General features: G+C 36.7%; 3 protein-coding genes and 1 pseudogene across 4 annotated transcripts in view; 2 read left to right on the forward strand and 2 right to left on the reverse strand.

Annotated features, from left to right (window-relative positions):
* Positions 1-25,658, forward strand: part of LOC145525653 (olfactory receptor 51I2-like) — a 550,369-nt gene that overhangs the window by 228,723 nt on the left and 295,988 nt on the right. The window lies entirely within an intron of this gene.
* On the reverse strand, positions 2,170-3,112 carry LOC145525411 (olfactory receptor 51G2-like; annotated as a pseudogene).
* Positions 9,687-10,634, reverse strand: LOC145527349 (olfactory receptor 51L1). The gene has a single exon (XM_081545161.1). It carries the CDS (start codon positions 10,632-10,634, stop codon positions 9,687-9,689), a length of 948 nt encoding a protein of 315 aa, XP_081401287.1.
* Positions 21,986-22,927, forward strand: LOC145525691 (olfactory receptor 51A4-like). The gene has a single exon (XM_081539215.1). It carries the CDS (start codon positions 21,986-21,988, stop codon positions 22,925-22,927), a length of 942 nt encoding a protein of 313 aa, XP_081395341.1.

Raw genomic sequence — 25,658 nt, forward strand, 5'->3', positions numbered from 1 at the left:
GTCATTGAAAAGACATGACCATTGACTGACCCAGATCTGGACCCAGGAAGATGGAGGCTCTTCACTACCTCCCTGTCTTTGGGATGTGGAAAAGCAAAAGAGGAAATCAGTGAAATCAAAAGCTATTTCTTTGGGAAGATAAACAAAATTGACAAACCTTAGCTAGATTTACCCCTGGAAAAAATAGTATAAATAGTGAAGAGAATTAAGCACTACTAATCTTATAGAAAATGAAAGCATTGTAGAGGAAAATTATGAACAACTTTAAACCAAAAATTATATAACTGAAATGGACAGATTCCTAGAAAGACACAATCTACGAAACCTCAAAAATAGGCAATCTAAATAGAACCATAGCAAGTGAAAAAGTGATTTAATAATTAAAAGAGGTAAGTCTAGGCCCAAATGGTTTTACTGCTAATCTTCTTGAATTAGAGTTTTCATCTTTTCCAGATACATGCCCAGATACAATACTGAGATTGCTGGGTCATCTGGTAACCCTATTTTTAGTTTTTTAAAGAACCTCCATACTAAAGGCATACCTTTTTTAAAGTAAAGAATTGAAGAAAGATATGAAATATATTTAAAGATATGCATATCTTTAAATAAAGATATGCAAAGAAAATGAGATAAGCTACATTAATTTCAGAAAATGAGAACAATTATCAGGGATAAAGAAAGGCATTACATTTTGATAAAATAATTTCAAAGATAATAAATCTTAATATCTGTGTACTTGACAACAAAGCACTAAATTCTGAGGTAAAGCTGATAGAATGACTAGGAGAAAGAGAGAAATGCACTATGATATTTGGAAACTTTAACATATTTCTTTCAATAACTAACAGATCAAAAACAAGCAGAAAATGGATGAAAATCTGGGTCTCAGAAGTATCTATACCACTCAGAGAAGAAAGGCTTTCCTGGTTCTTACACACAAAACCTATGGTTTCTGGATTATTTGAGAGCTATCCACACCAGTTCAATTATTTTGGCCCAAGTTTTCTTTCTTTTATGTTTTTGAAAGTGTGCTGATATTCATTCAGTTGTTATTTTCTTTTAATAGAAGTCTTTCCTGATGGAAATGTTTTTTTTCTCTCTTGAACATAGACTTTTAAAATACTCTAAAATATTTTTATATTAAGGTCAATTTTGTGGGGAAATATTGTTGATGTAGACTGTAGGATCTGTATTATACTTGAAGTCATCTTGAAATCCAAATCCTTTTCATAAATTAAGGACTTTACAAGTTATAACTAATAACTTCACTAGGATGTTGACTTGATGACTCTTTTATTCTCATAAACATTTACTTCTAATTATTAAAATCACAGTTCTGCTAAGAATAATCTAACCTGGATTTAGAGAGCATATTCTGTAGTATGTCAACATGAATATAAATCAAAATCATGCTTTTATTCTCTATAGTGAAAAAATACAGGTTACTATTATTGTATTATCGTACTGCTATAATACTATTGGATTTCCCAGGTGATACAGTGCTAAGAAATCCACCTGGCAATGAAAGAGATGCAGGAGATGTGGGTTTGATCCCTGGGTCAAGGAAATACCCTTGAGTAGGAAATGGCAAGTAAAAGTGAAGGTGAAAGTCTCTCAGTTGTGTCTGACTCTTTGCAACCCTGTGGACTATACAGTCCGTAGAATTCTCCAGGCCAGAATACTGGAGTGGGAAGCCGTTCCCTTCTCCAGGGTATCTTCCCAACCCAGGAGTTGATCCTAGGTCTCCTGCATTGCAGGTAGATTCTTTACCAGCTGAGCCACAAGGGAAGTCCAAGAATACTGGAGTGGGTAGCCTATCCCTTGGAGTGGATAGTCTATCCCTTCTCCAGCATATCTTCATGACCCAGGAATTGAACCGAGGTCTCCTGCATTGCAGGCTGATTCTTTACCAACTGAGCTATCAGGGAAACCCAGTAAATGGCAAGCCACTCTGGTATTCTTGCCTGGATAATCCCATTGACAGAGGAGCCTGGAGGGCTACAGTCCGTGGGATGGCAGAGTCAGACACATTTGAGCACACACTCACATAATACTACTATTATCTTAAAAACAAAATATCAATTTTAATATTTAAATTCAAATATCTACATTAATATGAAATCATTAACATAAAGAGGGGGAAGAGTAAGGTGTGTCTCAGAGTTTCTTTCAAACTTTCTGTTGGTTGATTTTCTTAAGGATTCTGTCACGAATCTGCTTGGTCTTGACACTATAGACAATGGGGTTCATGAGGGGTGGCACCAGCAAATAGACATTGGCCATGAACACATGGACAATTGGGGAAGCATTCTGCCCATACCGATGGATCATAGATAGTCCAATCATTGGTGTATAGAAAGTGAGTACAGCACAGATATGAGAGATGCAGGTATTAAGAGCTTTCACCCTCTCTGTCCTGGAGGCTATACTCAAAACTGTGCCAAGGATGAGGATATAGGAAAAGAGGAGGAAGACTGAATCAAGTCCCATGGAGCAGATGACCACCATGAGGCCATAGATGCTGCTGACCCGACGGCTGGTTACAGTTGTCTTGATGAGGTCTTGGTGCAGGCAGAAGGGGTAGGAGAGAATATTGACAGGATGATATTGAAGTCTTTTTAAGAGGAAGGAAGCTGGAAAGACCAAAGCCAAGGCCCTTCCGGTGATTGTCAAAGCAATCCCAATGATTACATCATTGGTTAAAATGGCTGCATAATGCAGGGGTGCTCGGATTGCTACCAAGCGGTCAAAGGCCATAGCCAAAAGCACAGCTGACTCAATAATCGAGAAAACGTGAATGAAGTACATCTGGACCAGACAACCATTGAAAGAGATCTCCCGGGCATGGAACCAGAAAACGCTGAACATGGTAGGCAAGGTTGTAGTGGATAGGCCCAGATCAGTAAACGCCAGCATTGATAGAAAGTAATACATTGGTTGGTGGAGGGAAGGCTCAGTTCTGATGATAAAGAGAATAGTAATGTTTCCTGCAACTGAGGTGGCATAAACCAAGAAAATGGGGAGGGAAATTAAGCCCATATCTGTTTTCAAGGCCCGAGAAGCCTGTCAGGAGGAAGCAGGGGTATAGGACAGAGTCATTGAAGACAGACATTGTGCTGATGGAGGCACCTTCAGTCTAGGTGGGGAGACAAAAACACAGAACTATTAGGGTGAAATGCACAAAGAAACAAATCTCTGATGTATTTTGCTCTGTTTACTATTTTTAATCATTCCTATGCTCATTATGTATAATTACCACCTGTATTTCTTAATTTACAACTTATTTAATTTTCTTCATTGTGCATTTATTTAGAACATATTTTATTAAAGGAAATCTGGGTGAGCTAAAATACAGAGAAATATATTGGTTTGGCGAAATTGTTCATTCAGATTTTTCCCTTACATCTTGCAGAATAACCCAAACAAACCTTTTGGCCAACCTAATGTAAGAAATGCCTTCAGATACTTACAATTTAGTGGATAGAGAGAGCTAAAATTAAAATAAAGTGTTAGTTTAATGCAAGATCCTTTAAAATATGGAAAGAGGAAACTAACAATGCGGAGAGCTCAGAGAAGATTTGCTGAAAGTAATTCTTGAATTAGGTCTCAAACGACAAACATGAGTTATATGGAAACAAAGGACTGTGTTGGGTGGTCTGTGCTGATCGACACACATGTAAATGCAGAGAGATATTAGTGTAAGTGAATATAATTGAATAAAGCTATAGGTTAGGGACAGAAGTCCCCAATGGCTCAGCAGTAAAGAATCTGCCTGCAATGCAGGAGCCTCAGGACATGCAGATTCAATCCCTGGTCTGGGAAGATCCCTGGAGGAGGGCATGCAAACCCACTCCAGTATTCTTACCTGTAGAATCCATGGATAGAGGAATCTGGCAGAGTACAGTCCATAGGGTCACAAAGAGTTGGACAAGACTGAAACGACTTAACACACATGCATAGGGTAGGTAGGCTTTTTAGACGGTTATTGGAATTAAGACTGCATATATGGACCAAAATTTCCGAAGGAATTTATGCATAAATATAAAGATCTTGGACATAATCTTAGAAGACATAAGAAAGTCATTTTAACAAAAAGTGAAAAATTCAACCATATTTGTACTATATTGCTATCATACGGTTGCACTAATTCAATTACACTTTATAGTTTCCTCTGACACACTTTAAAAAAAAAAGTAAATAATTTCTTATCTCTCTATAGGGATCAAAGGAAATTTTCTCTCTGATACCATTTTCCTTCCTTTGTAGGAACAGATTCAATTAGAATAATTGCCTTATATATTCTTGCTCTGTGGTTTATATACTATACTAATCATAGCATATTAGGTAATACAGGTCTTTTACATCTCCCTTTATTTCGTAGCTTTTTATATCACAAATTTCTCCTGATCTCTTTTATCATCACTGAACAATAGCTGTCATCCCTTTGAGTCTTACACACAATTATTTTCTTTGGCCTTGATACCCTTCCTCAAATCTTTGAATACCTTCAGAAATTCCATCCTGCCCACATATTCCAGGTCTTCCCTCTAAGACCACTTTCTCCTACTTTGTAGAAAAGTCTCTGAGAGGATATCCCTAATCCATCTTCCATAGAAGAGTCCATCTGATACAGACATAAGCAGTCAGCTCCCAGTGGCTGTTCCTCTAGAGTCACAGAAAGTGTGAAGATAATTGTCATTCACTGACACTGTCACTTTGGAAGATTAAGAAAATTTTTGAGCATAAAATTGGGAACCTTATAACTTTATATAATATTTAAGAGATTTAAGAAAATATATCTGAAATTTTGGCACAGTTTCCGAGACCTAGGAGACACTCGGGGCTTAAGTGAAGCAAAATGGTAATGGAAATGCTGAAGTAGCCACAATCTTAAGCATATAAGCCCTGTGCACCAGTGACCAAAATCAGGTGTAACCTGGAGTGCCCAAGTTATCACTTATAAAGATGTTACTCCTCAGGGCTTTTCTTCAGAATCATTTTGTTCAATTCTCTTTTTGACTTATATTTTAAGAGCTTATGGAAAAATCTAAATGATCTTTTTGGCCAAGACAATAATATTGCTAAGTGTGCATGATTTTCTTGAGAGTGAGATAGAGAGGATACTCAAATCATCATTGTTGCCATTTTTAACATTATAGTTTTTAGTTAATATCAGACAGCAGTGTTTTCAGAGACCAGAGATTTTAGTACATGGATCCCCATCATATGTTCTGTCTATGCCTGGACATGAGTTAATAATAGCATCCATCCCAGAGCTCTTCTGAGAAGCCTCTGAGGATGATTGCTTGGCCCTTTTAGAGACATGGCAATCTGTACCTCTGACCTATCCCAAAACAGTGATTTCACACAAGCTATGGTCATCCTATCTCTTGACTTCTCCTTCTACTTCCTGAATTCTTCAAATATATTAGGTATTAATTCATTACCCATTTTTTCACCTTTGAAGACTTCTTTCAGATGTAGACAGATTGGCGGGATCTCCAGTCTGCCAAGCACAGGAATTTCTTGTAGGTAGAGAAAGCCACTGAATCCGGGCATAAGAGAATAATAAAAACACAGTGGATCTTGATGCAGATAGTTCTTCAGGGAAACATAGGTGTCCTGAGCAGGGCATTTGCAACTCCAGAGCCAAGATAGCATATTTTTGTGTTGAAGATTCTTGGCTCTGCCCAGCTAGGTGCTTGATCAGCACTACACTTTGGTGCTTTAAATACTCTAAGCAGCATGTCCTCTTTTGACTAGTCCATTCCCTCAGGACTAATTTTTTTTCCTAATGTGAACTCCAGGGAAGGTAAATGATGTCACTGCCATTGGAAGACTGTCTTCTTCTCTGGAAAAGGAGATGATCTTGCCAAATTCCCAATCTGGGAGTCCAGGCTCAGCAGCAACTAAGAACAACTGGTAGGGTAGGAAACCTGAGCTATTACTGATGGAGTGCTAGGGACTCAGTGAACAAGTCTGAGAGTTAAAAAACCCCAAGGGAGCCCTGTAATAGGGGTCCCCTAAAATATTGTGATATTTACCTTCAGGAGTTTTTCAAAGTTTCCATAGTAAATGTGAGAAAAATTCCCTTGTGCTCCCTGTAGGGAGTGGGGAAAGGGACCATTTTGAAATATGCCAGAGCACTTGTTCTTTTCAAGAAGGCCAGTCATAGGGAGAAACTAGTTAATCAGAGCCTAACCTGCTTGGGCATTATCAGCTCCTAACTGTCCTGGGGGAAGGAATAGCCAACTCCAGCCCACACTAGCCTTCCTATTCCGTGTAAGGGAGAGAATTTTAAAAAAAAGTGAGAAACACTTGTGAAGTTCTCAGTCCAGGGGCTCTGTGAACTCTTTAGACTCACTAAAAGACCGAGACCTAATCACAGGACTACAGGATGCTTTCCCTCCCCCATGCCTTACCACACATTAACAAGGGCCTATTTAAAGCCATTCCTTTTACCTGGTACATAATGTCCAGCTATCAAGAAAAGAATACAGAGTCCTTTCTCTTCTGGAGTAATGTATGTGAGAGAGCTTTTGTTTTGTTTTGTTTTTTGGCTTTTTATTTTGCATTGGAGTATAGCGATTAACCATGCTGTAATAGTTTCAGGTGGACAGCAAAGGGACTCAATCAAACATATACACGTATCCATTCTCCCCCAAACTTCCCTCCCATCCAGACTGCCACATAATATTGAGCAGAGCTCCATGTGCTATACAGTAGGTTCTTGTTGATTATCCATTTTAAATATAACAGTGTGTACATGTCCATCCCAAACTAACTATCCCTTTCCCCCATCATTTCCCCCAACTCCTGCTCCTGCCTTGGCAACCATAAATTTGTTATCTAAATCTGTGTGTTTGTTTCTGTTTCAGTTTAATGAACTTAATAAACATATTAAGTTCATTTGTTTCATGTCTTTTTAGATTACCCATACAAGGAATTTCCCTCTCCATCTGACTTACTTCACTCAGTATGACACTCTCTAGGTCCATCCTGCATTGCAGGCGGTCTCCTGCATTGCAAGTGGCTTCTTTACCAGCTGAGCCACCAGGAAAGCCCAAAAACTGAAGTGGGTAGTCTATCCCTTCTCCAGTGAATCTTCCTGACCCAGGATTTGAACCGGGATCTCCTGCATTATTGGCAGACTCTTTACCAGCTGAGCTACCAGGGAAGCTAAGCTCCATCCATATTGCTGCAAATGGCATTATTTCATTTATTTCAATGACTGAGTAATACATTGCATTGCATATCTGTATATATGCGACATCTTCTGGGCTTCCTTAATGGCTCAGATGGTAAAGAATCCACCTGCAATGTGGGAGATCTGGTTTCAATCCCCAGGTTGGGAAGATCCCCTGGAGGAAGGCATGGCAACCTACTCCAGTATTCTTGCCTGAAGAATCCCCATGGACAGAGAAGCCTGATGGGCTACAATCTATGGGGTCACAAACAGTTGGACATGACTGAGCGACTAAGCACATACATACCACATCTTCTTAATCCATTCCTCTGTTGATGGACATTTTGGTTGTTTCTATGTCTCAGCTATTGTAAGCAGTGCTGCAGTGAACACTGGGGTGCACATGCCCTTTTGGATCATGTTTTTCTCTGGATATATGCCCAGGAGTGGGATTGCAGGGTCAAATGGTAGCTCTATTGTTAGTTTTTCAAGGAACCTTCATACTGTTCTACTAGTGGCTGCACCAAGTCTTAAACTTCTCCTGGAAGTTGGAGAATGTTACTAACACATGGTCTTTTTTTTTCTTCATGCTGCCTCTTCTTCTTGGAACACCTTGTCCAGTGGTGTGCTGGTAAACACTTAATGACTTAACCAGTCATTAAGAGTAAAATACAAAGTTTTTTCTCTTCTGGAGTAATGTATGTGAGATAGTTTTTTTTCCCTTTTTTTTTAGCTTTTTATTCTGCATTGGAGTAGAGCCAATCAACAGTGCTGTAATAGTTTCAGGCGAACAGCAAAGGGACTGTCATTCTCTAGGAAAGTTTTGAAAAGCCCTGGTGTGTAGTGTCTGTCAATTTCTGTTGTGGAAATACTCCCGTCATGACCAACTTCAAACTACCAGTGTGACATTAAAGAACGTGTAGTTGAAATGAGATATATACAGTTAGCTTTCATAAGGCAAAACAAGCCAGCTTAAGCATACCAATTTCTTTCACACTTTGTTCAGGAGGTAGGACTGAATTTGACCCATGAGGCACTGCTGAGTGTCAACTACCACAATACCTGATTCCTTAATCCTCAAGTAAAATTGGCCACTCTTTAATAACAATATTTCAATGACATCTGTTAATTTTTCTAAGCCTTTTACATGTATACTTCTATTAAACATTAATTTCTTAATATCTAAATCATCCACTCCACTTTTTATATATCCACAGTATTTAAAGCAGTAATTGCTGACAGATGTTTCATGTTTCTCGGTATATTTTTATTGGGAGCACGAAAAGACAGTATTGTTTATACTAACAAATATTTTATGAGCATTCATGCTGATTGGGGAATACCAGCCCCATAGTGACATGTTATTATAGTAGTAATGACCCCATGATGAAAAAAATTGCAATACAGCTAAAAAGAAACTAAATATATATGAATAATAAAATATCACTGATGAAACCATATGTATGTCATCTTAATGAAAAAGAAAAGTAGTGAATTATCGACAGTAAGGGAACTGAGAATGATACTGATATTAGCAATCCACACAGACATAAAGAAGAGGAAAGAATACTATTAAAAATGAGAGTGATTATTATGCACAAATCCCAATCCACTCACAGGTTTAGACATGGAATTCTGAGCTATAGTACTGAACAGGAAACCTACACGTTTGCCCAAGCATTTAGACATGTGCTATCAGGATTTCTTGGGCAGCTCCATGTGTCTCCCCAGCATTTGATGGCAAGCTGAGGGAGCAGATAGACCTACAGTGAGGTTGGGAGAAAGAACCCATCTTTCTCCCAGTGCCAGCAACACTGAGGCCTCCAGGAATGTGAATGTGTGGATGAAGAAGAGCTGGACGAGCAAGCACTTGCCTGGATCTCCCAAACATTATCTCCAAACATAACACAGCAAGCATGATGGGACGTGTGGATAGGAACATACTTAGGTCAGTTAGTGCCAACCAGTGATGAGGTGAAGACTTATTTCATAGCCAACAGTGACTGTAGCAGGTCAAAGTCCTCCCAGGAAGACAAGTTCCAAATTTACCCCCAAAAGTCAGAAATATTTTTGTTACAATATTGTGATATTTTGGCATGAGGAACAAAATAAAATGGAGAAAGAGAGATTGATTTTTGAATTTTAGATCATAAACATGAGAAACTTGTGAACTTAGTTATATTATATAATGAAAGTTATTATAATCATTAATAGAAATTTAATAATATTAACAAATAGTACACTTTTTCAAAATAATCTCTTTTACATACATTTTCTATCATATATCTCATAATTATCTTGGAGATAGAAAAGGTCATACTTACAATTTTGCTATGAATAATATGAATTTCATAAGGGTTAATGATTATCTGAGATCATTTATATAGGAAGGGAAAGAATTAGGAATTTAACCAGATGACCAGGCTTCAATAATGTACTTCTCATCTACTTGAAAAGCTGCCTTGTGATTTTCAGTGGGAAAACCAAAGGTTAGAGGTACTTAAAACCTCCTCCTTAGCCCAAACTTGCAGAGAATTCCTAGACGAATCTGCTTTGTCCTGACACTGTAGACAACAGGGTTAAGCACTGGGGGAAGAAGCAGGTATGTGTCAGCCATAAGGATGTGGACTATGGGAGACAAATGCTTCCCAAAGCGATGGACCATTGATACCCCAATAACTGGCACAAAGAAGATGAGCACCACACAGATATGAGACACACATGTGTTGAGTGCCTTTAGCTGCTCCTCATGAGAGGCAATGCCCAGCACAGCCTTCAGAATCAGGACATAAGAAAGAAGTATAAAGACAGAATCCATGCCCAGTGTGGCAATAACTACACACAGTCCATAAACACTGTTGCTCCTGGCATCTGAACAGGATAACATCAGAACATCCTGGTGCAAACAGAAGGCATGGGAGAGGGCATTGACATGGCAGTAGTGATAGTGTCTCAGCAGCAAAGGTGTGGGTAGTACAACTCCCATGCTTCTTAGCAAGCAGGCTAAACCCATCTTGCCTATTACACTGTTGGTAAGGATGGTGGTGTAGTGCAGTGGACGGCAAATAGCAACAAAGCGGTCGAAGGCCATGGCCAGCAGCACTGAGGACTCCAGGAATGTGAATGTGTGGATGAAGAAGAGCTGGGCATAGCAAGCACTTGCCCGGATCTCCCGAACATCCAAACATAATACAGCAAGCATGGTGGGCAGTGTGGACAAGGACATACCTAGGTCAGTTAGTGCCAACATAGAAAGAAAGTAATACATGGGCTGGTGGAGTGAGGACTCTGTCCGAATAACAGAGAGGATGGTAAGATTACCAATAAATGCTAACAAATATGCAAGACAGAATGGAATGGAGAGATGTGAATGAACATACTCCAGTCCAGGAAAACCCCTCAGAATAAATATAGGTTCCATAGTATCACTGTTATTCCAGACCACCATGGTGACTCTTGACAAACAGGAATATTTTCTGTTTTCCTGCTTTATTACTCAAAGGTATCCCTGATGCACATAAGCAGAACAATCAGTATATGATACACCTTTCCTCTAATCTCATAGGGGAAGGAAGGAGTTACCTTTTACAATTCTTATGTAAGAAACATTTCCCAGTAGTCAAAAGCATCAAATTCTAGAACAATAGTGTGTACCCCAGAAGTCTGGTCATCTCCGACAAGAGCTTTGATGGATTTTCATTGAAGACACTAAGAAATTAAACAGCAAAAGAATAGAGAAAGAAATATTTACTATATATTATAGAATAAAAATAGAGAAAATTCAGAGTAAATGTTTATGGATTTTCATAAGCTTCCTGTCAGTAATGTTCTTGATTAATCACTTATTGTTTCTATGCTTTTAATTCCTTACAGCTGATTTGGCCCTAAAGACTCACCATTAATTTAACTTCATATTTATTTAATAATGTGTAATACTTTAAATTGAAAATATGTACTATTTTAATAGTAAAATAAGCATGGATTATATGGAAAGAGGGAATGGAAAAGGATACATATGTATATGCATTCCCTCTTTTACTCCCTATTTTTATATATGTATATATATGTAAGAGGGAATATATATGTATATATACATAAAATAAGGTCACAGTGTAATTTCTGAAGCTCTTTCTATATGCTTTCCCACAAAATAATATTAAAATATATTTACTTCAGACATCTAGTACATGTCATGTGTCTTTAATTAGTAATAATTTGCAATATAGCCTCTTCATTTCTATGTATCCTTTCTTGCTTGTTTTTTTTTCCTCTAAATGAGGTTTCTACATAATCACATTTTGCAAAATATTCTATCAAGTATTACTGGATAATGAAGATGTAATACATATGTACAATGGCATATCACTCAGCCATAAAAAAGTACAAAATAATGCAACATGGATGGACCTAGAGACTATAATACTTGGTGAAGTAAATTAGACACAAAGACAAATATAATATTGTACCTGTTATATGTAGAATCTGAGGGAAAAAAGGTACAAATGAACTTATTTACAAAACAGAAGTAGAAGCACGGATATAGAAAACAAACATGGTTACCAGAGGATAAGTGAGGGGAAGGGATATAATGGGAGATTGGGATTGATATATACACAATACTATATACAAAATAGATAACTAATAAGAACCTGTTATATAGCACAGGAAACTCGACTCAATACCCTGTAATAATCTATATGGCAAAAGAATCTTAAAAAAAAAAAAGAGAGCAGATATATGTATATGTGTAATTGATTCACTTCACTGCACACTTGAAATTAAACAACACTATAACTCAACTATACGTCCATAAAACATTTTTAGAAAATAGTAACTGTTTTCCTAATTTTATGACGCTTTGGCACCTACCTCTGAGAACCCATAGCAAACCCATCAATGCAGCCCAAGGCATTTACCATCAGTGGCTTTGGCTTTCAATAACAAACAAGTTCTTTTTCCTTTTCGAAAACGTAATTTTAATGTCTAGTTTTACTTTCCCTGAACAATCTTCATTGTGCTTGCCTCTACTAATGCTGTATATGCCATACCCTTGACTGATGGCATTGGGCACAGAAGCTAAGCCCTATGGGATAACCAGCCCCTTCAGTTCTCTGTTTTAATTTAGCCCTGTCTAAGCCTATTGACCGGAGAAGGCAATGGCACCCCACTCCAGTACTCTTGCCTGGAAAATCCCATGGACGGAGGAGCCTGGTAGGCTGCAGCTCATGGGGTTGCTAAGAGTCGGACATGACTGAGCGACTTCACTTTCACTTTTCCCTTTCATGCACTGGAGAAGGAAATGGCAACCCACTCCAGTATTCTTGCCTGGAGAATCCCAGGGACGGCGGAACCTGGTGGGCTGCCGTCTATGGGGTCGCACAGAGTCGGACACGACTGAAGCGACTTAGCAGCAGCAGCAAGCCTATTGACTGTCCTTGAGAAGATTCTTCACTTGCCTCATCCTTTAGAGTCTAGATATTGTCAGCTTCAGACATCTTCGCTACAATGTCTCAGCTTCTCGCTCATGCTTCTTTGTTAGACCCTTAGTGTCTGACAGCTTAAAAACTGAAAGTTCTCAGGCTCAACAGTCTGTAATTCCAAAGAGAACTTTGGCCTGGCATCTATAATGAGGAACAGAAGGAAATACCAAGCAAACTTTCTCTTCATGGAATAAGAAAGATTTGTCACTTTCTCCCTTTTCTGCCAATGCAGTCATCTCTGTCCTCTTAGAGTTGGACATCTCTCTGCTACTGTTTTCCAGCCCCAAGCAGTTTACACTGAACCTTCACTAGCTCTCTTGTCTAAGATAAAGCAGTCGGCCACTCACCACATTCTGCATTTACCAGTAAGAATAATTGTCCAACACATTTATTTTTGTTTACCTTCAAATAGCACTTTTTGCTTAATCTGCAAAATCTTCTAAAATCTCTCATTGAATTTCTTCATTCTTCTTTCTTATTCAGAAATTTTGCTTTAATTTCTATTTAAATCTCAACTTATCAAAAGGCTCTAGATATTAACATTGAAGTACAAATATAGAACACACACATTCAAAGATTATATTGTGGTCATATTAGAAGGTGGTTTATTTTTCCCCATGCCAAAAATTATTCTATGCATTTTCCTTTTATTCTAACCTTAATATAAATCACATTTTCTTTAATTCTCGAGAAGTTACAAAAAGTAAGGTGAATCATTGTTCTTTTAAAATGTTTTTCTCCATGCTCTAGATCCTCTCAGTGCAAACTGCAGCTTTAGAAAACTTCAGTGGTTGGCCCGTCCATATATTTCATTTTGGGACAGGCAGGAATATCTCTATTTACATTTTATTTTTCTTACCCTTTTCTCTTACTGACTCACCTATGATGTGTTTCACTTTTTCTCAGTCCCTTCATTATTGCCCTTTTTATGTACATTTTCTTCTGACGTTCAATACATTTCATTAAACATAATTCTTTGGGGCATTTTGGTTTTTTTTAATGCAATTTAATCACAGTAAGTTGAAAAATAAATAGTCGGAAAAGACTGGACCAATGACAAGATTGTTTCAAAGGGCAGAAAACACTCATGGAATACAGTTACCTATTCCAAACAGTTAAGGGAGAACCACAGAGGATAAGAAAACCATTTTATTATAGCCTCTCTAGCATCTTGCCCACAGTCTTCAGTTACTCATTCACTGACCAACCTGTCTTAAAATTGTTGGTAAATATTGAAGTAGGCCCAGCAATCCCACTGCTGGGCATATACACCGAGGAAACCAGAATTGAAAGAGACGCGTGTACCCCAGTGTTCATCGCAGCACTGTTTACAAAAGCCAGGACATGGAAGCAACCTAGATGTCCATCAGCAGACGAATGGATAAGGAAGCTGTGGTACATATACACAATGGAATATTACTCAGCCATTAAAAAAATACATTTGAATTGGTTCTACTGAGATGGATGAAACTGGAGCCCATTATACAGAGTGAAGTAAGCCAGAAAGAAAAACACCAGTACAGTATACTAATGCATATATATGGAATTTGAAAGATGGTAACGATAACCCTATATGCGAGGCAGAATAAGAGACACAGATGCATAGAACAATCTTATGGACTCTGAGGGAGAAGGTGAGGGTGGGACGTTCTGGGAGAATAGCATTGAAACATGTATATTATCATATGTGAAACAGAACACCATTCCATGTTCGATGCATGAGACAAGGGCTCAGGGCCGGGGCAATGGGATGACCCAGAGGGATGGGATGGGGAGGGAGGTGGGTGGGGGGTCCAGGAAGGGGAACACATGTAAACCCATGGCTGATTCATGTCAATGTATGGCAAAAACTATTACAATATTGTAAAGTAATTAGCCCCCAACTAAAATAAATAAATTTATAAAAAAAAATATTGAAGTAGGATATTAAGATATATCATATACTTCAAAATTGTTTACCTCTAAAGACAATGACACTCCTGTTTTCATTTTTCATAAATTGCACGTTGTTCTTTTAATGATTTTTGCTCTCTTTAATCTTTGTATCTTAAACTGTGCCAAAAGCTGCTGCTGCTGCTGCTGCTAAGTCACTTCAGTCGTGTCCGACTCAGTGCGACCCCATAGATGGCAGCCCACCAGGCTTCCCCGTCCCTGGGATTCTCCAGGCAAGAACACTGGAGTGGGTTGCCATTGCCTTCTCTGGTGCCAAAATCTACCCACTATTTATTTGTAATTAAAAAATCTGAAATTTGCAAATAAGCCAATTATATCAATATGAATCCCTAATCATACAAAATATTTCAGTTCCATACTGATTTTCTCTGCCTAAACTTTCCTCCATTGCAGGTAAAGTCACATTCTATTTTGGTTGCTTTCTCTATTTTTTTTCAACCTTGCTATTATCTTTATATTTCTTTTTATTTCTCTTTGTATTTCTCTGCTTTTATTTTTTGCTCTCTTTGCTTTATTTCTCACCTAAGAAGACTTTTCATCTCTGTCTGAAGATCAAACTTGAATGGATTCCAGAGGCTATAATTTTGATTCTCCACATATTGAGGTCTTGAAAACCTTTGATTCTATGAATAGTGAGGCTTAAATATTTATACCATCTCTATATATATTTCTGGTTTCACCTGAGATAGAAGCTTAGGGATTGGTTTCGGAACCTACTGGATCCCTAGAGATGAAATTAATATGAACAGCCCTTAACCACAGCTGTATCAAAAGCATGTAATCCTGAAATTTGTAAAAATATGCCACTATGTTTATCCGCATATCTCTCCCAGTCCTTTCAAATCTAGTAGTTTTCACTTTTCTAAAGAGCATTTGAGAATAAATTCTTGATAATACTTTAACCCCCTTCTGTAAGGGGGTTATAAGGTATTTCCTGCTTCTCACTGAACAGTTTTCCATTAGCCATGTGTTTCATAATCATACATTAAGCCCTAAGAGGATTCAAGTCTCCACATTAAGCTCTGTAAAGGCAAATTCCATTCTCTGGTTCATTACAATTACCATAGTGTTTAGCATGGAGCAGTTTTCCAATCCATTCTTTTTCTTAGCTTATGTCTTGGTTATCTACCTCTTTGAATTTATACATTTTAGAAACAGGATCAATTTATACAAGATACGTATGGGGACTTTTACTGAAATGTATTAAATCTATAAACCAATTTGGGAAGAATTGAAATTTGAATCCAAGAATATAGACCTCAATTAATTAAAGTTTTATTTTTTCTCAGTGCTGTTTTATAGTTTTCTGCTATGTAAAAAATTTACTACAGAAAACTCAATTAAATAGAGTTGGGAGACCAGAGCGGGGAGCTCTCCTGCCTTGCAATGATAGGAGAGCCCAAGAGGAAGAAGAAAAACTACTCTTCTTTCCTGACAAGGACTTAGCTAATGAAAAGTCATGGACTGTTTGTTTCCAATAGCTTTCCCATTTTCCTTTTTCTCTCTTATAAAAGCTTTTTTATTCCCTCGCCATATGGAACTTGCACATGGCTCGCCATGGTTAAAGACACTGAATCACAATTTTCTGCTGATCCTGAACAAACTCATTTTACCTGGAAAAATACTTGTCAGATCATTTATTTCAGATCAACATTAAAAAGATAATATATATCTTATTTTGTGCATGCGTGTGCGCCCAGTCACTTTAGTCATGTCCTACTCTTTGCAATCTTATGGACTGTAACCCACCAGGCTCCTCTGTCCATGGGATTCTCCAGGCAAGAATATTGTGGTGGATTACATTTCCTCCTTCAGGGGATCTTCCTGACCCAGGGATTGAACCTGTGTCTCTTATGTCTCCTGCATTGGCAGGCAGGGTTCTTTACCATTAGCACCACCTCTTATATTAGATTTATTATTAAGTGTTTGTACTAATGTATCCTTATGTGAAGAGCATTTAAAATTATCTTTTTGTAAATCTTTGGTACTGATACATAAAAGTAAAATCAATTTATATTTGGTCTTTTTATGAAAAATTATTGTTTATTTTAATTTCTAATGAATCAGTTATATAACAGGCCTTATTTTGTACCAATCACACCTTCATAAGTAATGCTAGCCTTTTTATCCCTTATTTCCAAACATTGTGTCCTTTATTATATTTACTGATGTTTTGTGACAGTCTCAGACTGTTGATAACCAGTGTTGTTTTGGACTGGCCCTTGTGATTCATAATATTGATTGCAATCACATTCCTAATTTGACTGCAAAGCACCGTCAACAAGAAGCATCAGGAAACCTTGAAAATAGGCATAGTAATAATTATCAAAATGATAACTGCAATAGTAAGAGCAGCCACTTTTACCAGTCTTTAAGTGTCACAAGCCAGTTGCATGAGTTCTTGTATTATTCCTCATTTTATACATTAGGGAATTAAAACTCAGAGTTAAATCATTTGTCCAAAGTTGGAAAGCTTTAACTATTACAGCGTGCGATTTTTACCTGTAATACATACACATATACATATACAAAAGAACCCAAATAGCTTTTATAAAAATTGCATGTGCTTAACAAAACATGGATCTGACTACAGACCCTAAAGCATCCTCCATGATCTAGCTCCAGCTCTGTCTGACCATTCTGCTTCATGGAATAAGGAAGCCTTGTAGGGCATTAACCGTAAATGGCTAATGCATATGCATAATGGAAATTCAGTTGACCTCTCTGTGAATTAACTCATTTCAAGACTTATCTGTGGACTTTTCAGTCTCTGGGTACCATTTCCTGATTTATCATCCCCAGAGGCCTCAGTTCTACTAAAAAGGTAACAGCATAGGAGAACTAGAATCATACTGTCATGATCAACCCTTGTGCCTAACAACTGGGATTGAAGTAGCTTCATCCTAAATTCGTCTCTTGTTTAACCCTGATATGTAAATGCAGTGGCCAACACCTTGGTAAGTGCCTGAAAACCGTCATGTTCAAATTACGAATCTTATCAATGAAGAACATGAAGATGTGTATCTTATTCCTAATAAGCTGTTATGCTTTTACTGTTCAATAGCTGCTTCAGTCTCAGAATATACTCAAGACCTGAAACAGTCTGGGTAATACTACCATCCTGACTACATAAATATCACTCTACTTTTAATACAAAGAACAAACAAACAGTCTCATTTAATAACTCCTATATAAACAGTGAACTTTATTACAACTTTAAAACCATTCTGTATGTATTAATTAAACTACATTTTTCACATTTTTGAAAACCAGAGAATTGGAATGTTTAGGGCCTTCTGAAAGGAAAACATACTGGAAAATTTTCTGTGCAGTATTCTGCTTTCCTCTAGAGTCTCTTAAAAAAAAATGTCACCCTTTCAAGAAAGTAAATAGCTTTTCCAGAGAGGTATAGTATTACCTAAAGAGAGTCATACTTTTTTTTTTTTTTTTTATAATTCAGGACAAGTAGAGGTTGATAATGATGAGTGTATAACTTACTTTTGAAAATTTTCTTATTATTTTGTTTTCTCTTGATTAATCAGTAATCAAGTAGTTTTTCATTATATTAAGAAAACTGATATGAGCAGAGTTATTTATAGGATATGGTATAGAAGGATTTACAACTCAAAATTCAAAGTGTTTAAATTGATTTGCTAGATAACATTTGGAAGAAAATTGAAAGAGGATCAGAGTCTCCATTAGCCAAAAAGGAACAACTTAACAGTTGGGGGAGAGGCATTAACAAGGAAGGCTGATGTTAGAGACTAATCCAGACAAAAGAGGAGCCCCAGGCAGCAAAGGAACATTCTCCTCAAACAGCTCACTTAGCTCTCACAGTGTGACACATCTGTCCTGGAGACAGAACTTCCAATCTCTACTTAACAGCATGAACATTTATTTCACTCCTTTCAGATTAGTGTCATGAGCAAATTTTGGGAATTGGAAGACCAAGTCTAACAGATAGCTCTCTGCTAGTAGTTCTATGACTTGACACAACTGGATTAGCATTTAGGCAGACAAATATCACAATGGTATCAGTCACTGTAACAAGTTTATTCATCACCTTACTCTGAATGAGTCTTCCAATGTCTAAGGTGAACAATATTCAAACACCTTCCAGGTTTTTTTCTTTTTCTTTTTAATGGATGTAATTTATTTTATCAAATCTGGGAACTCCTAAGAGTTTCTCTCTAATTGTCTTTCTCCTTGACATCTAATCCTTAAGGGGAATAAATATCAATAAAATATTATAGACAGCCTAGAAATAGAAGTAGTTTGGATAGAGGAAAATAATTATAGCAAGTTGGAGGTGGAGTCCAATCCAAATAATCCAGTTCACGGAGCAGCTGCAACAGCTCAGAAACAATTGAAGGTGGATTGCAATCATTAGAATTTGAGATTGCCAGAGAGAATAATTACAGAAAAGAAATAGTTACGAAAGGGAACATGACCTTTTAAGAATTCTCCATCAGTGACAACAGGATTATAGTAACACAATGGTTGAAGATGTAATTAAAGATAAGAATAGTAGTACCTAGGAACTGCCTGAATATTTCAAATCTGAGGAATATTATCAAATCCCTCATAACAGGGATTGATGATAAACTTGCAATTAGCTCTATTGTATTTTTGGACAAATTTGTACCTTAATTCATTATTTTCCAAAGAGCACATGAACAAGTAATTCTCAACAAAATTAATTGTTCCCAAACATAAGCATTAACAAATTATATTTCTAAAATCGTATCTAACTTTTGATGATGAATTTTATTCAGTGTGGTGAGCTGAATCATATATGTAAATTTCCACTAGACACCAAAACGTATAGCAAAAATAGATATAATAAAAATGATGAAAATGCATTGTCATGCTCCTTAGGTCAGACAACAAGTATAAAATACATTATAGATAGACAGATATTTTGAGATGCAATATAAAAACATACAACCGTATTGAAACTGAATCCACAAGCCCACTTGACTCCTGCTGTAGAGACACATTGGTGGTTGTCAGCTCAGCACCTATATGAGACTCAGAATGATAGTGCTTCATGTTTGACAAGGAATCAGTTCAAAGTACCAAGTTATTAACCCACATGGAGAGTGGAAATACCTGTTGTCACAGCATGAGTCTGCTCCCAGTAACCAGCTAGGTCTTGAGATTGTTGGGGAAAATGGGCAACACTGCACTTAGTTCTCCTTTGAAATAAGATCCCTTAACCATTATAAAAAGACATTACAATTTACAACTTAAGGAAGTCAGAAGAGCCAACTACTATATCTAATCATGGAACAGGAACAAAATAAATCAAGAAACAAACAAGGAAATTTCCACTCAAGATGGGATTATAAGTAGAATTGCAAAACAAAGATGAAGACTAATACTGACAAAGATATTCTACAATTTCAATAATAAGAATACTTACCCATGAGAAAAGAAGTCAATAAAACTAGAGATGAATTTTGGAATTAGGCAACCTTACTATTCTCAAAAAATTAAAGACCATAATAACAATACAAATAAATGAAAAATTATTGGGGGGATTGGTAGCTATAAATTGAAATTGAAGATTATTAAAATAATGTTTATTTTAAAAGAAAAATAGAGTAAATGAAATAAAACTCAATAGTTATTAGAGACCAGACACGGATAAAGACAGAATTAATAAACTAGAAGGTAGTACTAAAGAACGAACCAAAATGCAACATAAATAAAGGAAGAGTTTGAAAATATGAAGGAATCTAACCAGCAAGTTAGCTGGAAAATGTTGAACTTTTTCAATCTAACAAGAAGTTATTACTAAATAGACAATGTTGAAAGTTATAATGGTAGACAACATTCAAAACTGAAAAATCAGGTTGAAAATATCAATCTCTAAGTAGATATTAACTGTAAATCTCTACCTATGTATTTCATATTGAACTGCAGAACATCAATGATAAAGAGAACACTGTAAGGACTAAAAAGAGGAAGAGCACTTCAACTAAAAGGAACAAAAGACTATGTGCTAGCGAGAAATAGATGTCCATAAAGAATCGATTCAGGAATGTTTTTTGGAGGATTTCTTTACAGAGGTGTATACAGGGTAGGAGCTTCTCAGGTGGCACTAGTGGTAAAGAACCCACCTGCCAATGCAGGAGACTTAGGAGACAGTTTGATCCCTGGGTCAAGAAGACCCCCTGGAGGAGGTCATGGCAACCCACTCCAATATTCTTGCTGGGAAAATTCCATGGACAGAGGAGCCTGGCAGGCTACGGTCCATAGGGCTGCAGAGAGTCAGACAAGGCTGAAGTAACTTAGGCTGCACACACTCATAAAGGATCAAGGGGAAGAAAGATGATGAAGGAACATTCAGAACTGTGGTAGGAGGAGAAGATACAAAAAGAAAATAATCAATATAGTCTGATAACAGGCTTCTATGACAACAATTTATGGTATTTTTCTATATGACCAGTGTGTGTGTGTGTTAGTTGCTTAGTCGTGTCCGACTCTTTGCAACCCCATAGACCGCAGCCCACCAGGCCCCTCTGTCCATGGGACTCTCCAAGCAAGAACACTGGAGTGGGTTTCCATTTCCTTCTCCAAAAGGAAGTATAGAAAGAAAGAAAGTGAAGTTACTCAGTCGTGTCCTACTCTTTGCAAACCCATGGACCGTAGCCTACCAGGCTCCCCCATCCAAGGAATTTTCCAGGCAAGAGTACTGGAGTAATCATTAAGAAAGATAATAGTAATAGACAGTAAATGATTCTATAAATAATAACAACAATGTAAAATCTAAAAATAAATTTTGCAAAAGATATAAAATGCTCTGTGGAGAAAAGGACCAAATGTTTTGAGAGACATAAAAAACTCAAGGAAAAGAAAATTTAACCCTTGTTTTATATAAGAAGACTTGGGAAAATACATTGTCTCTGAATTTTATGTAAATTCATTGATGTTTTAATGAAGTCCTTAACAGTGGAGAGTGTTATATTTACATAAGAAGGGCAAAAGTCTCAAATTCTTTATTTGGAAAATAGATAATTATATGTATATTCATTTGTATACATTATTGTCTATGTGACTATTTAATTGAACCATCAGTCCTTGTGTTGAATGTATGTCTGTTATAAATTATCTCTTGTAGGTTTCAATTTGTTTTCCTTTTCTCTCAGTTTTCATCTTCAGTTGGATATTGACATCTAACTCTGTATGTATCTATTTTTATCCATTTAGGTTTATACCTGAGAACTAAATGAATAGCACTTGGATTCACAGGACCTTAAATGATTGCAATAGGCTAGAGTCAGGCATTTGAGCCAATCTCTTTTCATCACTGCAGAAAGTGTTTCCTGGGCCTCTCATCTTGATTTCCTCATATTCTGGCATGTCCATCTTCAACACCTCTGAAACTGATATCTCTACCTTCTTCCTCATTGGAATCCCAGGGCTGGAGTCTGCCAACATTTGGGTCTCCGTTCCCATTTGTCTCATGTACGTTGTTGCCATCCTGGGGAACTGCACCATCCTCTTTTTCATAAAAATGGAGCCTTCTCTGCATGAACCCATGTATTATTTTCTATCCATGTTGGCTGTCTCTGACTTGGGACTGTCTCTCTCCTCTCTCCCTACCATGCTAAGAATATTCTTGTTCAATGCTCCAAAAATTTCCCCTAATGCCTGTATTGCCCAAGAGTTTTTCATTCATGGATTTTCAGCTATGGAATCATCATTACTTCTCATCATGTCTTTTGATCGCTTTATTGCCATCTGCAATCCTCTGAGATACGCTTCTATCCTAACCAGTACCAGAGTCATAAAAATAGGCCTTGTCTTTTCTCTCAAAAATGTTTTGTTGATCCTTCCTTTCCCTTTCACCCTGAAACATCTAAGATACTGTAAGAAGAACCTCCTTTCCCATTCCTACTGCCTCCATCAGGATGTCATGAAGCTGGCCTGCTCTGACAACAAGATTAATGTCATTTATGGCTTGTTTGTGGCTCTCACAGGCATCCTAGACATAACATGTATTTTCATGTCCTACATGCTGATACTTAAAGCAGTGTTGAGCATAGCATCACAGAACGAAAGGCTCAAGATCCTCAATACATGTGTTTCCCACATCATTGCTGTGCTCATCTTCTATGTTCCCATTATCTCTCTAGCTGTCATCTACCGGTTTGCCAAATACAGTTCCCCAATTGTTAAAATCCTCATGGCTGATGTATTCCTGCTGGTACCTCCATTGATGAACCCCATTATATACTGTGTGAAGAACCAGCAGATAAGAAATTTAATTTTAGTGAAACTGTGTCAAAAATACAGCTGACAGGGGTTCTCAACCACAATGTAAATCCAGTCAGTACAGGACATGGAGCAGCAGAGTTAATCAATCACATCGTATATTAATCACTTTACAATATACAATATCTTCTCTCAATATGTTAAGATTGAAGACTCAGCCTTCCTGGTTAAGGACTTAGGATTAGAGCTCTTATGTAAACATAAAATGTTCTAAGCTCTCCTTTCACTCAGCTTTCCTTACCAGCCTTTTGAACACAATATGCACTTGCCATTTTGATCATGTTTAATGTAACATATGTGTATACAACTGTCTAGTGATTAGAAGTGACAGAGGATTGATTATTCATTTAAAATATCCCTTTCCAACACATAGTTTTCCACTTTTATGATCTATACCTGTGCTCTCAGGAACTGAAATTGAGAAGAGCAATGGCAATGCACGCATGGAGCCAATAAGACAAACAAGTACGCATATATGCAGAGCTTACAAAAATACAAGAATAATTTAATTCATTTATTTTGTTTTACTACTTCTTTCATGAGCATTAAAATATCATTTTCTAAGTTATATAAGGCAGAAAGTTTTCTGTATTCCAGGTTTTACCTAAGGCCATAGCTCATTTTACATGATGTAATTTGTTTTTTCTCTTATGCAAGAATATAAACCCTGAGAAGGATTAATTTTTATAAAATAGCAGCTCTCACAAAGAAATAAAATAACATCTATTAAAGATATCATTTAACTCATTTGTAATGAAAGAACCAGGCAAATGATACACTCAGTACAAAGGAGACCAAATATAAAAGATACATGTATGAATAAAAAATTTACATTAATTTGCAAATGAGTTGAAATATGACTTCTTCCATCATATAGTACACATGAAAATTGACCCTCCACCAGATAATTTATGTGAATGTCTACCAACATTAATTATTTTGACTGCTATTAGTATCTACAACTTGCAGAGTTGGAAAATAGATCAAAGACAATGAAAACTCCAAGTCCCCACATGATGAGAAGTAAATAACCCATCAGAGTGGACCGTGAACAATGAAGAATTTTCCATTGAAGAATACATTTTTTTTTCATATAGTCTTTCCCATTTTCATGAAATATTATTTCAAAGAAAAATCATTCTTGATCCAAGAAAAGGCTCTCCTCATTAGATTTGGCTTCATTATTTATACAGATGAAGAAAGAATGTTAATTTATCAGATAGGACTTCCTAAGTCTGCAGTGCAGGAAATTTCCACATAGAGTCTCAGATAGGATGTTTTAAAGCTGCTATTGTATTCTATCAAAAGAGGAAAGAGAGGAAGCTATAACCAAAAAAAATCCTTGACCAGATTACTTCTCAGGTATCCAGACATACGGGTAGTAGTTTATTTTCTTGCACTCTGCAAGACATCCCACGATTCTGACCTGCCATTCTGGTCTCTTTTACCACCTCTATGGCTACCTATAAGTCAAGAAACAGGCTAATTTACCTGGGTGGGCTTTGTCAGCATAGACTTTGTAAAGTCAACCTTTGTTCCCTAAAAGTGACTGCTCAGACCTGATTAAATGAGTAACATTTTCAATGTTGCATAATCAACTTTTCAAATTATGTCATGTTTAAAAAGAGGACAGGTTCTTATTATACCTACAAAAGTAACACCTTGTACTGAAAAGTAAAGACCCTCAATAAGAGTTTCTTGAACTCAGAGGATTCAGTGAGAATCAGCAATGACTTCATAATGTTTCATTCAATTTGTAAAAACAGAGTCTACTAGATTATTATAACTTAAGAGAATGAGATAGAGCCTCATTATATATTCAGAAAATAGAACATAAATCACATCAACAGTATTCCAAACACAATAAAATGTTACTCATCAGTTCATCCAGTTCTATGCAATTTATTCTTGTTCCACTCGATCTTGTTTTAGTAGTCTTATGAACTTATTTGTCTATTGACTAAAAAGAGCTATGGGAATCATGATTCAGCCCACTGGAACAGCCTGAAAGTTACCCAGGAGTTGAGTTATAAGAGTTTGAAGTCATTGATTCAGTCCTTTTTCATTGGCTCTAGCAGGTTCCTTTTGTGTTGAAGACAAAACTCCAGCCCTATTGCTGATTGCAGAGCTTTCATGAATGCATATCAGAGTTAAAAATTATCTATTATTTTGAGAGAGGTAAGCTAACTTAAGATGGTTAAATTTATCTTTAAGTGGTCATTGTGAATTGATTACTTATGCATTCAAATGTAAAAAGTCAGATGAGAGTTGAGAACACAAATAATGCAACTGACAAGTAGATTTGGTTGTTTCCATGGCATGCAAAACAAGATAATAAAGCTATTACAAAAAAAGAGATTTCAAGCAAAATGTCTCTAAGGGTAATTATATAGACTATCTAAGTGCAGTAATGTTATATCTGATAATTAGCATAGTTTTTTACATGGAAACAACATTGATACATAACATAATAGACATGGGAAATGATATACATAATATACAAAGAAAATACCAAAACTACCAAGAATACCAAATAAAGAGATTAAGTGAATCTAGAGTAAGCCTAGATAACTGCATTTTTATAAAATTCCATAAGGAATTCTTATGTACATCCCAGGTTGAAAACTTACATTTATTTTTATATATTTGATGTTTTGAAGTCTATTGTACATGACTTTTAAAATTTTAATTTCAGATTTTTTCAATTATGCAGAATTTCAGTTTTGTATCTGGTTTTTATATCAGGGCAGCTTTTC

This window comes from Giraffa tippelskirchi, chromosome 11 (genome assembly GCF_054371585.1).
Source record: "Giraffa tippelskirchi isolate mGirTip1 chromosome 11, T2T-mGirTip1v1.2.pri, whole genome shotgun sequence".
Classification (NCBI taxonomy): Eukaryota; Metazoa; Chordata; class Mammalia; order Artiodactyla; family Giraffidae; genus Giraffa; species Giraffa tippelskirchi.

Coding starts and splice junctions, on each gene's coding strand:
- LOC145527349 (XM_081545161.1), bottom strand. CDS start 10,634: ATGGTGGTCTGGAATAACAGTGATACTATGGAACCTATATTTATTCTG.
- LOC145525691 (XM_081539215.1), top strand. CDS start 21,986: ATGTCCATCTTCAACACCTCTGAAACTGATATCTCTACCTTCTTCCTC.